This window comes from Rattus norvegicus, chromosome 1, assembly GCF_021556685.1.
Source record: "Rattus norvegicus strain SHRSP/BbbUtx chromosome 1, alternate assembly SHRSP_T2T, whole genome shotgun sequence".
Lineage (NCBI taxonomy): Eukaryota > Metazoa > Chordata > Mammalia > Rodentia > Muridae > Rattus > Rattus norvegicus.
This window is the reverse complement of record NC_141534.1, coordinates 190,840,768-190,855,348: the sequence shown is the minus strand read 5'-3', so window position 1 is coordinate 190,855,348 and position 14,581 is coordinate 190,840,768. Positions and strand designations below refer to the sequence as shown.

Genomic DNA, 14,581 nt, shown 5'->3' with positions numbered 1-14,581 from the left:
ACTGCAAGTTTTCCAATTTTGATCTTTTCAAAACACTGGTTCTTTTTTTCCAGATCCTTTATATTTCCATATGTATTTTAGAATGAGCTTGTTATTTCTTCATTAAAAGAAAAGATGGACTGGATTTAGGCTAGAGCACAATGACTCTATATATCAACCTGAACAGAAATCTATTTTTGTTTTACTCTGTTTCTGAGGCAGGGTCCCGGGCTAGCCCTAAACTCACTATATAGCTAAAAATGGCCTTTTAAACTCTTGATTTCCCTGCTTCCACTTCAGACATGCTGTGATTACAGGTTTGCACAGCCCGGTACTTGGCTCAGATATCTTAGGAATACCCTACCTCCAATGTGAGAAAGTACATCTCCATTTAAATCTTTAATCTCGCTAAGCAAAGCAGGTTTCTGTGTGGAGAAGTTTTATATCTCTTATTAGATTTATTCCTATCATGTATAGTTTATCTTTTGTCCTATCACGAATGATATTTCAGTATTTTATTTCCCTGTGCATGTAGACCATGTTTGCCTGACAAAAGATTCACCTAGAATATATAATGACCACCAACAAATGGGCAGTATAAATAAAGACAGGCAAAAGATTTTAACACACTAGATAAAGAGGACGTAGAAACAGCAAGGAATGCATGAAAACGCTTTTGATTGCCATTAGTCACCAGCGAAGTGTAATTTAAAACCATAATGAGTCCTCTTTTTCCAGCTGGAACCATGGAGGCTGTACCAGATAAAAGAAGGTTGCTGGCGCACCAGGAACCCTTAAGAAGAAAAAGGTTCCCACTGAGCCAGAAACCCTTAAGAAAAAGCGAAGGAATTTCGCAGAGTTGAAGGTGAGGTACCTGAGGAAGAAGTTTGCCCTGAAGCTCTGCGAAAGGCAAGGAGGAAGCTCATCGATGAGAAGGCAAAGCACTATCACAAGGAGTGCAGACAGACGTACCGGACTGAGATTCGCATGGCTAGGACAGCAAGGAGAGCTGGGAATGTCTATGCGCCCGCAGAACCAAAATTGACCTTTGTCAACGGAATCAATGGAGCAAGCCCAAAGGTGCTCGAGGTGTTGCAGCTCCACGGGCAGTACCTTAGTTCATCCGTCTAATATCTGTTTATATGGCCTTCCCTGTTGCCAGCATCTCTACCTTCTACAAAGTGAGTTGTCTTTTTCTTTATTCCACCTCCTGGGGAAGATAGTTTGAAGGGCCATAGAAAGTTATTTGCTTCCTTGAAGCGTTTCCCAACTGTATAGATCTTATGAATTAGATCCTCTATGCAGATAATGTCAACTTTACCGAGAGATCGAGAAATCAAGGAATTATCTGTCAAGGCAATCCGCTTTTTATTTTTTTTTCTTTTTTTCGGAGCTGAGAACCGAACCCAGGGCCTTGCGCTACTAGGCAAGCGCTCTACCACTGAGCTAAATCCCCAACCCCTGCAATGCGCTTTTTATTGATTTTGCCATAGCCTTGCTTGTAGATGAGCTCATTTACTGACTTCAGGTTGGGGTACCCCCATGCAATGTACGGTTCCACAGTCCTCAGCACGTTAATTGAAGACTTGTTGAGCGTAACAAAGGTGCCATTGAGGATATTAGACAGATGAACTAAGGTACTGCCCGTGGTATTTTTATAATCCGGTCAGTTAATAAACAGTCACAGCGGGCTGGAGAGGTGGCTCAGTGGTTAAGAGCACCCGACTGCTCTTCCAGAGGTCATGAGTTCAATTCCCAGCAACCACATGGTGGCTCACAACCATCTGTAAAGAGATCTGGTGTATCTGAAGACAGCTACAGTGTACTTATATATAATAAATAAATCTTAAAAAAAAAAAAAAAAACAACAGTCACAGCTTGGCAAATTGAAAAAAAAAACCATAATAAGATGGCATTTTGCATACTCTGGCAATGCCACATGTGACAGAGGTCTAGAGAGACTGGAGTTCTGGTGCATCACTGGAAGGACTTTCAAACACACACACCAGGAGGGAAACCAGTGTGCTGGTTGAAGATGAGCCCACCTGTGACTGAGTTTGACCACTGTATTGAATCGATGATTAACTGAGTCAGCAATAATGCAATAGCGTGGCATGAAGAAGAGAAATAAAAGTACTTCCCCTGGCAGTAATTAATGGAGTCCAGGTTTGAATTCCCTACTTGTGTTCCCTGTGTCTTCTGTCCTGTGCCCTGAAAGCTGTCTTGTAAATCTGACCTTGTATCTGTGTGTTCTACATGTTACCTGTGTCTTTGTGTGTGTGTGTATTTGTGTCTATGTGTCTGTCCCCCACAAACAGCACAGAAAGCATCACATGAGGAAGGAATGGGATACTTGACAGAAATCTTTAACAAAGTGTTACAAGAAGTTAAGTCACTGGCTCCAACTGATCCCACCTGACCAGATAACAAACATTGTTATCAACCATAAATGGCGCTTTCAACCTTTCTGCAGATCTTGGGGAACTGCTTTCAACCTGTGTCTGCTGCTCTCAGCTAATGACTCACGTGCACTACCTGAGTAGGAGGAACGGAAGGGTACATAACTGAAAACTGCAGCTGACTTCATGGGAATCTACGGCAAGTAAGGCTGATTGTTACATTGTTCTCCTAAAGGCAGGTTAGGCAAGCAGTCTGAGTACACAGTAGGCTATCAGTCTTAAGTGACCTCAAAGTGTATTATTAACTCTGACTGTGAGGTCTAGCAAAAGTTTCAGTCTCTTAGAACGTAAGAGATATTTTCAGAATATTGCATTGCTACCACTCGGCAACTACAAAAAAGAACCCGAGAAAAATAAAAGAGAAAAAAGCGATGCTGACCAAAGCCTATTTCCAATGGCCAGTACAGGACCGAGAACGGGTAAATGAACAAATCAGACCACAGATACAGGACTGGACAGCTTCTGACCAAACATCCAGCCAAGCTCCTGAGCCTGCTTGCTGACTACACCTCACCCATCTGCAGGATAACCGTAACCTACCTTACGTTATCTGAGGCAGCTAAAAGAAGTTACTGTTTGTTCCAGTCAACGCCTGAACAGGGCCCTGTCTGCCTCCCAGCTGCTAGGGGAGGGCAAGAGCCTAACTTCACAAACACCAGTTAGCATTACCCAGGAGATTTTATATGAGCCAATCTTGCCTTCAAAGGGTTTGTGGGTTTTCAACACCCTAACCCCATTGAGCACCAGGACACTTCCATTTTTTCATTCTTCCTTGAAACACGCAGCCTGTCATTTCTATTGAACAAGAAGTTCAGTTCAGTTTACAATGGGCTGAGTTGGAACGAACTGCAGGAGCTTTACTGATTAAAATCTACTTTATTATCTGGGTCTGTATATCTTTGTTGATATGTACATGAATAAACCTCAGACAACATACTGGATATAAAAAAATGCTGGAACAAACCTTTAAGCCCAGGACTCTCAAGTTCAAGGTCAGCCTGATCTATAGAGTAAGTTCCAGAAAGCCAGGGCTAAACGGTGAAACCCTATGTCAAAGCAGAAAAAAAAATAAAGAGTATGTACAATATGATTCACTAAAGAATGTACAAAACCAGCCAAATCTAGAGCTGGGGATATAGCTCTTATCTCTCTAATGGTGGCCCGGGCCTTAAATCCAGCATTCGGGAGGCTGAAGCAGATGGATTTCTGTGAGTTTGAGGTCAGCATGGTCTATATAGAAAGCTCCAGGACAATATGGCTACCTGGAAAGACCCTGTTTCAAACAACAAAAACAAAGAAGTCTATTCAGTAGGCTTCCCCCAGAGGAGACTGTCCCTAGATGAAAGGGGGCCCAAGGCAAACATCTTCTGTCAGTGTCTGCTTTCACTTTTCTTTCCCAAAGCACAGCCAATCAAAGGAACTAGGAGAATTCTATAAACTTCCCTCATCCTAAGAAACAAGGGATGGGACCAAGAATAAAAGACAATTATGTAACTTTTTTTTCTTTTTCTTTTTTTAAAATTTTTATTGGTTATTTTATTTATTTACATTTCAAACGTTATCTTCCTTCCCAGTTTCTTCTCCAAGAACCCCCATCCCACCTCCCTTGCCTCCACAAGGGTGCTCCCCCACTCACACACCCAGGCCACTCCCACCCCACGGCCCTAGCATTCCCCTACACTGGGGCATTGAGCCTTCACAGGACCAAGGGCCTCCCCTCCCTTTGATGCCAGACAATGCTATCCTCTGCTACATATGCAGCTGGAGCCATCGGTCCCTCCATATGTACTCTTTGGTTGGTGGTTTAGTCCCTGGGAGCTCTGGGGGTCTGGTTGGTTGATATTGTTGTTCTTCCTATGGAAGTCAATGATTTCAGTCATCAAAATGAACAAAAGCAACTTCAGCTGCAAAACGAGGTGTACACAGCACTGCTGCACTACAGCACATGTAAGGTTGAGTTCATAGCTCAAAGTGTGCTTACATCATCGGCACCGTAAGTACAGAGGGGTAGAGTCAGCCTGAACCCTTATAACTTTATAATGTAACCTTATTGCAAAACACAGAAACAAAGCCTACAAACAAGCCATCTCCCAGCTACATAATATGACTTTAATAGCAACACTAGAACAGCTTTAATATAGGTAAAAGAAAACGTACAGTAGAGTCTCCACAGCCTCTGAAGAGAATGAGGCAGATGGCTGTGAAGCCACAGGGACAAAGTGTCCACTTTAAGGGAGGGAATGCTCACCACTGTCCTATTAAACTTTTGGAGCTGGAGAGATGGCTGAGTGGTTAAGAGCACTGGCTTCAAGAGGACCTGGTTTCAATTCCTAGTACCCACATGGCAGCTCACAACTGTCTATAATTCCAGGTCCAGGTCAAGGGGATCCGCATACAGATACACATGCAGACAAAACACCAATGCATGTAAAATAAAAATAAATAAGTCATTAAAAAATTTAAAACTTAAAGAAGAAATATTTTTCTTTTTTCTTTTAAAAAAGGAAAGAAAGAATTACGCTTTGGAATCAATGAAATAGCTCAACAGCTAAAGGTGCTCACTGACAAGTGTTTACATCTTGAGTTCAATCCCCAAGCAGAAAGGGAACTGATTCCACAGATCATCCTAGGTATTCAACTGTAACAATGCATGAATGCATGTATACAAACAAACAAACAAATAAATGTAATTTTTTTTTAAAAAGGAAGTAGGTCAGTCGAGGTGCAAAAGAAGGCCTGGAGAGATGTGCATGAGTTCCCAGAGAAGCAGGAAGGTAATAAACTTGAAGCCACCTGGGAGACAGAGAAATAAACAAATCGGAAACAGGAAGGAAGGAGAAAGGGGAGGGAAGGAAAGAAAGTGGTGCGTAGGTAGGCAGGAACATGGCGTAATTTTCTTCATTTATAGGCAAGTTTAGAAGCTTATTTATCTTCACTAGAATGGTCTACTTCTACAATAGTGTATTTTCTCTTGAAATGGAAAGTAGTACCAGGTTGGAAAATATTTTAGATCAAAATCTCCACCTTGCTCTCTGGTGCACAGGTCTGAAGATGTAATCAATACACCAGAAAGGCCTGCGCCAAAGCCCTCAGAGCAAATCTAACTTTGCCTTGAGGTGACCATATGGCCTGCTCCTGTGTCACTCGTGTTGAGAAATCATTACGTTCTATAATAGCCCAAAGGAATGTCAGTCTTGGTCCAGGTCTGGTTTCTGTAACGCACTGACCGCTCACACCAGTAAACCCGGACTTCATGTATCAGGAAATATAATCCTTAACACCACTTGGATTCAGTTCTCATTTGACAAATGCTCACTTTGTGTCTGCGACATACATTCCTACTCTGTGTTGAATCATTCTCTTGGAAGATACAACAAACATTAAACAATTGAGTTTTTGAATTATGTAAGAGCTGCTGACCACAAGGAAAACACTTGGGTGCTAGACAATTAACAGAGGGGTTGTGGGTATGGGGAACAGATCAAGTACTGAGTAAATGTGTCTGTTGATATAGGCACAGCCATGCCATGCACCTTAATGCCTCAGATCCATGGTAATGGCAAGGCCTTCACCAGGTCAGGCTCAGAGTAAGGCAAAGCCTTCTCCTAGTCCAAGAACCTACTATATACAGGCTCTTCTCCCTCTCAATCACTATAAAACAAGTTCAGCAGGCTTGGGAACATTTCCACTCTACTTTCTGCCTGGGATACTGTTTTCTCAGATGGCTCCAGGGCACACTCCCTCAACTTCTGCAAGTGTTTGCTGTAGATGTATTTCTCAGTTAGACCTTCTCTGATCTTTCCCCCTTGAGATCACATCTGGCTTGCTTCCTGTCTAGTTTCTAAGAGCTTCATTTGATCTGTCTATATCTGTAGTCAAGAATACCACTTCCATAAACGAAGCAGACACTCACTAAAGAATTCTGCGTGACCGAAAGCACAATTCTAAACTGACGAAAGGGACCAGCATGTTTGATGACTCTGAGGAAGGAGAGCTAAGAGGAAGGATCAAGTAGGGTAGGGTGAAGTGATGTTGGGGACCTGTATCAGAACAAACAGGACACTACAAAACTGGGTAAGGCCATTGTCAACAGGAAGCCATTAAGCCATGGAGAGGCACAATTCAGACAGCCTTTTACAACTTCTGGCTTCACTATGACTTATGGATTAGAAGAAAGAATGACTAAGGAAGCCCAGGAGGCAGAGAGGAGTGCCTTAACTCTGATCATACCTAACCTTGTCTTGCACTGAGAAACCAGGAGCTGAGGTGGAAGGAAGTAGATTCCAGAAATACTTTGAGAGGAAGAACAATGGATCTAGGTAACAGACCATATAAGTGGAAGACTCATATCTCTGTTTTACCTGTGACCTATGACCAATGGAGTAGGAGCAGGAGAAGAAGAACATGTCAGAGTAATCTTTAGCAGGATAGGTTAGCAGTAAAGCATCTGAGGCCATTCTGAGATATCTGAGTGGATATCTAATGGTGAGTGGTCAGATCATAAAAAGGCACAGTGGGTCAAACATCACATTGTATGTAGATTTGTACCTGTGGCTAATAGGATCTAGAAGATTTTCAAGTGACAGGATAAAGTGACCCTGAGCAGAATAAGGATGTATATTAACAGACTGAGTGAGGGGGGAGAAGAACAGGGTTGGGGCAGAGAGAGAAAGCACCCTTTGCTACTACCCATCTCCTGAACAGCTAGTAGAGGAGCACTGCCAGACCATGTCAGCCCACCACTTACATCCCTGAGGACGACACCATCTTCTGTGGGTCTTGCCATCATCCCTCTGCAGAATTCTCTCCTGCTGCCCAGTGCCCACCTCTGTCAAGTTCCCCTAACATACTGCCCTGCCTCTGTCAATGTTTCTAGTCATGTTTGGCAGCCTCTGTGCATGTTGTAAAAATTCACTCTTCCACTGTGCACGGAAAGCAAGCTGAGCCTCTAGGTCCTGGCTAGTTAGCATGAACTAGGCCTTCATCTGAGAGCAGTTAGCTTGGAACCCACAGTGAGGCCATGCTGTTTTCGTGCTGGACATAAACAATCTTGCAGAACACTAGGATAAAGCATTGTGCAAGAATGACAAGTGATGCAGATTATATGCCCTGATGAATTCTAAACAGATTTAAAACAAGATCACTGTCTTGGTTTGCTTTCTATCTGTGTGATAAAACACCATGACTAAAACAACTTAGGTAGAGAGATTTATTTGACTTACATGTCCTATTCACAGTCTATCATGAAAGGTACCCAGGGCAGGAAGCCCTGGAGGAACGCTGCTTACTGGCTTGCTCCCCATGGCTCGCTCAGCCTGCTTTCTTATACAACCCAGGACCACCTGCCCCAGGGTGGTACTGTCACCTGCCCACAGTGGCCAGGGTCCTCCCATATCAATCTTTAATCCAGAAAATGCTCCACAGACTTGTCTGCAAGCCAATCTCACAGAGACATTTTCTCATTTGAAGTTCTCTCTTCCCAGATGACCTGAGCTTGTGTCAAACTGACAAACACTAAGTAGCACAGGCATTGTGTCACCCACAAAGATACCAAGCACCCTGTCTCCCAGCTGACAAGTGGCTGGGTTTCTAGTACCCTTCCAATCCTTCTCCAGACAAACACTCTAACACCCGGAATGTGCCTCCCCAACAGAGCTGCCTGGCCTCGGCTATTAGCATTTGGTCCACAGCACATCTGCTTCCTGGACCCTCCTACAAACAAAGAGATGAAGCACACATTCTAAGAAGTATTTTATACTCCTCTTACTGAGAGACTACAACTGTCAAACTCATCTTCTTTAGCTGTAAGTGCGTTCTACAGGACAAAAGACAAACATCCTACAGGAAAAAATTGATAAGGCTCTTAGAGGAACATGAATGTGGCTCCAATTGAAGGCTTCTGTGCCCTCTGTCAAGCAGTTTACTGGACAGAAACAGAAGTCAAGTTTGGAAGTAGATAAAGTATGAAATGTAGTCCCAGATGCTCACAGAATGAGAGACATGAGGACAGGAGTTCAAGGCCTGTCTAGGCTACACAATAAAACCTTATGTTAAAAACAAACTAACCAGGGACTGGAGAGCTGGCTCAGTGGTTAAGAGCACTGACTGCTCTTCCAGAGGTCCTGAGTTCAAATCCCAGCAACATGGTGGCTCACAACCATCTATAATGAGATCAGATGCCCTCTTCTGATGTGTCTGAAGACAGCTACAGTGTACTTACATATAAATAAATCTTTAAAAACAAACAAGCTAGGCAATGGCTTAGCAGGTAAAGTGCTCTGATGAACAATCATGAGGACCTGAATTTTAACCCAAGGACCCAGGACATATAAAAGCCTACCATGAGTACCTATAATCCCAGTAGGATTATCCCTAGGAAACAAAGCAATTCCTCTGCGTGCAAAGTAGATGACCTGAGTTTAGATTCCCCAACATTCATGTAAAAAGCCAGAAACTATGTAACTGCAACCCCAGTTTTGAGAGAAGGTTAAGGTAAATAGACCCCTGGAGCTCACTGGCCAGAGAATCTAGCTCAATCTGTGAGTTTTGAACTCAGTGAGAAACTCTTCCTTAAAAAAAAAAAAAAAAAAAAAGGTGGAGTACAATTGCTGAAGACACTTGATATCAAACTCTGATGTCCACATGCACATATATGCACCAGTATATGTGTATATGCATGCATGTGCACAGACATATACACAAACAGAATTTTTTTTAAGAGTAAGAATGAGATATCCAGAGAAGCAGTTAGGGGTACAGACCAGGCCGGCAGACACAAATTCACAGGAGTATTAAGTTGCCCTACTATGTGTTCTACCACAAATATTCCAGGAGGACATAGAAACTAGAAATTGTGCCATTTCTCTGAGATCCACCTTATCCTTCTGGACCACACCTTCTTGCTATTGTCTCCTTCTGGCTACTCACCTAATTCACCAAAGAGGTCTACTAAGACCAAAGGACAAGAGAGATAGGGCACTGCCAACTCAATTGCTGAATGATGGACTATGAACTCTACGCTCTGACTTGAGTCCTGAGGAAAGTCGACTGAGTTCTAATAACGATTAAAGCAACTGCAAAGGAGGAAGATAGTTATGCACCTAGACGGAGACTCAGGGTACTATGGTGGGAAAGGGTGGTCACAAAGGAATGAGGGTATATAGGCAAACTGGGTGCTTATAGGATGCAGAGCTCACCCAGAGGCTATGTCAAGAATTAAGGAGGGTGCTCATTAATTAATTTTAGATTGGCAGACAATCTAAAATTGCAATGCCACAGAGGTTAGCCAGTCTTTGTGTAAGGATGATACAAAAATTTTAAAGTGTTCCAGACCCTGCATCAGTTCCTACAAAGGTTGTCTACCAAAAGCCAGCTGTGGGATTTGGAAGGTTATCTAAGGTGCATGCCTAGAAAGAAAGAAATAAGGAAGACTAGAAGAGGTGAAGCATACACACAAGTCTTCAAGGAACTGATTAACTCAGAAAGGGTAAACAACAGCCACTGGGCAAAGAATACTGCTAGATATAATGAACCTCAAAAAAATGGAAAGAGGAAAAACAGCTGGAAAAATGCACATCTCAAACACCTGATCCTTGGGGATACTACAGATGAGAAACAAGACTTCAAGAAAAGGACATCTGCAGGGAAGCATCAACGTTCATTGACAGGGAAGAAAGGGATGGTTACAAGGAGACTGATGAACTGGAGGGAGGTACTGAATATGGGGCATTCCTTTGAGAGGACACAGTACAGGTATGGTGGACCTGGGTCACTGGTAAACAACCAACAGAGTGGCCTGGCACAGCATGATGAGCAGAATGAGAAGACAAGGAGAGTCTGTGAGTCTCATTCATGCTGCTATAACAAAATAACGGGGCTTACTACCTTAAAAAGCAAAGAGGTTCATCTGGCAAATGATTCTGCTAACTAGAAGTTCAAACAGCAAGGCACCAACTGGGTAAGATGCCCTGACTGTGTCATATCAGAGTGTAAAAGTGGATGGGAGAGAAGACATATAAAAGAGGGGAGCAAGAGAGCTTTTCTTCACAGCCTTCTCTCACAACAATCAACCAAGTATCAAAGAATGAAAATTCCCTCCTCCAAGAAATACAATATCCAGGGTTGTAGAGATGGCTCAATAATTAAAAGCATTTGCTATGCAAGTGTGATCTCAGCACACACACAAAGCCAAGCCTAGTCTTGCACACACCTGTAATTCCAGTGTGGGGTAGGTGAACTGATAAGACATGCAGGTTGTAAACCTAGTTGAAAAATGAGAGCTCCAGGTTCTGCAAATCTTGCCTCAAAAGAACATGGCATAATAAAGGACACATCCTTTTTCAGCTGCTAATTGAGTGTGCCCAGGATCATGTACACACACACACACACACACACACACACACACACACACACACACACACCACTTACCAACACACAGATATTAATACATATATACACCAAAAAAGGAAAAGAAAACAAAGAAATATTTTAAACCTTTTGAAAGGCCTCAACGGTTTTCAAAGGCACCATCTCCCAACAGTGACACATCAGGAACCAAGTAAATACAAACCTGATATATCAAAAGAGGCCATGATTCTGATGGCTTGATGACCTCAGGGGTGAGAGTGGCAATAATAACCAGTTTGAAGCATCTGCTACAGCCACTGCTGAAAACACTCCACACTCAACCCTCACCACAACCTCCAACACGGACAACCTCATCACTGTTCCAGGGCTCTACCAAAGGAGGGGGCAAACAACACACAGTGACAGAACTGTGGGTGCCCTGGGAGCCAACTGACTTTTTTAAATGTTGTCTTATAGATTTGATGTGGTAATTCAGGGTGTCAAGAACCAGCCAGACCCATGGCCACTACATGGTCAGCAACTTCAACCAAATAATGCTCTGATGGGAAGGAAATCTAAACTATTACTAGTAAATTGACAACTTCATTTTGTAGGAATCCTTAGTAACAACTTTGCACCAATTATCACACTTAATCCTCACATACAAAAGGTATGCTTAACTTTATTATTCCCATTTTATATGAGCACACTGTAGCTGTCTTCAGACACACCAGAAGAGGACATCGGATCTCATTACAGATGGTTGTAAGCCACCATGTGGTTGCTGGGATTTGAACTCAGGACCTCTGGAAGAGCAGTCAGTGCTCTTAACCACTGAGCCATCTCTCCAGCCCATTATTCCCATTTTAAAAGAAGAAAGGGAAGAAGACTTTGGCACAGGAGAATAATTTGTTCATATGCCCCACAAGCAAGCATCTAGTGACATCACAACTTCTGATGAGATTGAAAAGTTTTATGTGATACAGTGAAGATGTTGGTCTCACAGGTAAGACAGCTTAGGAAAAAGGTATTTGCAACCAAGTGTAATGATCTAAGTTTAATACCCAGGACCAACAGGGTAAAAGGAGAGAAATGACCCATCCTATGCTGTCTGCTGACACACATATACAAAGGGGATAAATGTGATTTGAAAAAAATTTGTTCAAGGATGCTGATTACAGTATCATAGAAACCAAGAGATACCGAATCCTCAATATAGCTTAACGATTAATTTATGGGGGCTGAAGAAATGGCTCAGTGGTTAATGGTTAAGATTGAGTACTGAACCCCAAGTTCAATTCCCTGCACATACATTGGCTGGTTCACAACTACCCATAACTCCAACTCTAGAGGACCTGTCAACACAATGTGCACTCACACACACAGAGACACACAAATATACATATATCAGGTGGTGGTGGCACACACACACCTTTAATCCCAGCACTCAGGAGGCACAGGCAGAGAGATCTCTGTGAATTGTAGGCCAGCCTGGTCTACAAAGCAAGTTCCAGAACAGCCAGGGCTACACAGAGAAACCCTATATCGAAAAACAAAACAAACAAAAACAAAACCTTAACAATAACAAAACGAAAAACCCAAAACCAGATTCTCAGAGACAACGATCCAGTGCAAAAAGCTCTGAATTTAAACCACAACCTCCCTGTCACAACATCCACTCTAAGTGATCTACTGATACAGACAGTATCACTGAATCTTCAAAACCACTTAAGAAACTAGATGGCCATCCCCTCCCCCACCCCGTCTGTCTCTGTCTCTTTCTCACACACACTTTTACTATGTGATATACAGGTGCACACCTGCATGTGCAGGTGTACACAGCTGTGCATGCACAAGTTCAGTCCTGACATTCATGTTGTGTCTTCCTCTATCACTTTCCACCTTATTTTTTGAGACCAGGGTTCTCACTGAACCCGGAACGAGTCAATTTAGCTAGGCCAGATGGTCAGTAAGCTCCAGGGATCGATCCCCTTGTTTCCAGCTCTCTGCAACCCCAGGCTGGGGTTACAGGCATGCCACATGCAGTTTCTTATATGAATGATGGAGATATGATCTCAGGCCACAATGCTTGCACAGCAAGCACTTTGCCAACTAATCTCTCTCCCTAGCCCCACCATCCCTACTTCAGAGACAAGAAATCTAAGGCAAAAAAAAAAAAAAAAGTTAGGGACTGGGGAGGTGGCTCGGTAGGTAAGAACACTTTTTGCACAAGCATGAAGGCCTGAGTTGGATCCCTAGCACGAGAAAAAAGAAGGGTATGGCTCACACACCTGCAACCCAAGATGGGGGTAGGGGCAGGAAGACTGCTGACGTTTGCTCCCACCTAACCAGTTTGGCTGAAAAGGTGAGAGATCCTATCTCAAGGGAACAAGACAGAATGATAGAGCAGGACACACAACATCCTCCTCTGGCATCCACAGGTACATCCACCCACACACGCATGCACCTATACTACACACACACACACACACACACACACACACACACACACACATACACACACGTTTTTTTGTTTTAAAGTTAGGAACTTAGCCAAGTTTATACAGCCTGGGCGCAGTCTGGTTCCAGGACTGATGGTTTAAATCCCTATGCTTAGTTTCTAAGACCCTACAAAAAGCGCAACACTTCACCCCAAAATTTGTACTCCCTACACCATCATGCCTCTTTGGCCCCCCAGCCTAGGCCTATCTCTAGGGCATTGTCCTAATCCTTCAAAAGTCCACACTCTTCCCTTGTTCTGAACATCGTCCTATTTCCTTGTTTCAGGCTTTTCTTGCCAGTTTAGACAGTCCTGTATAAATTTCAAACTCTAAACACTGCTGCATCTCCAAGATCCAAACACTAAAGTATGAGTTTACTATTACTCCCAACTAGGCTGTGAGTTGAGTATGTCAACATCATGTCTGTCTTGCTCCTTTAAGTATTTGCGATCACTGAAACAGAACCCTACCGATTAGCTCAAAGCAAAGGTCTAGCACAATGAAATGTTCCAATAACTTTGTTGCAGGAATGAAGGACATACAAGCCTTGTGATATCTCTGACAAGACCAAATGACTGCTACAACAACTCCATAAGTACTGTAGCCTACGTATAGTACTGATTCTACAAACACACATTGCCAGGGCCGGGACCTGCAATCTACCTCTCATAGACTTGAGTTTCAGGTGCTCAGTGAGGAATCATGACCAATTTCAACAGGATGTAACCTATCAAGCAAAGCTGCATTTCTAACCCAGCAAAGCTGTAGTTGTAATTTTCAACAAATCGTGCCTTTCCTGAAGGCCATGATCCAGCAAGCTTGTTCAGCGCCTTACTCCCCGTCGTGGTACCCCTAGTTCACACACACACTCGGTAATTACGACTTAAATGAACTCCTCCCTGCTCCGTGCACTTCCAGGTGTGAAGCCAGGGCCGCTCCAGATGAGTGTGGCAGCTCCTTCCCAGTGTCCTAGCGTATGCCTCGGACAGTGGCCCTCTAGCCACCTAGGCTCGGTACACTAGCGCCCATCCCAAACCCAGCGCCCCAGGCACCTCTTGCAGAGAGAAGCATCTTCGCAGGTGCCGCGCACTCCCTCGTCGTCAAAGTCACAGCTCGACGCGCAGGAAGAAAACGAGGACTCCCTCGAGCCGGTGGCCATGTGCGTGGGATGTTCTGGGGTGTGGCACCCACCAGGGACATGGAAACGGGGAAAAGAGCAGTGGGAAAAGAGGCAAGAAACAGGCACAGACTAAAGCAGCAAGGATAAGGCGCGATAGGCGGGCGCTGTTCAGTGAC

The 14,581-nt window shown here is 43.6% G+C and overlaps 1 protein-coding gene across 2 annotated transcripts in view; it reads right to left on the bottom strand.

The window, feature by feature from the left end:
* The window catches only part of Lcmt1 (leucine carboxyl methyltransferase 1), a 56,276-nt gene extending 41,695 nt beyond the window's left edge, over nt 1-14,581 (bottom strand). The window contains exon 1 of one of the 2 annotated variants that reach the window (XM_087571586.1): nt 14,338-14,581. In XM_087571586.1, the coding sequence (XP_087427712.1) occupies nt 14,338-14,444 (107 nt within the window). In that variant the 5' untranslated portion in view covers nt 14,445-14,581. The remainder of the gene's footprint in view (nt 1-14,337) is intronic. The other variant, NM_199405.3, reaches the window with a different exon arrangement.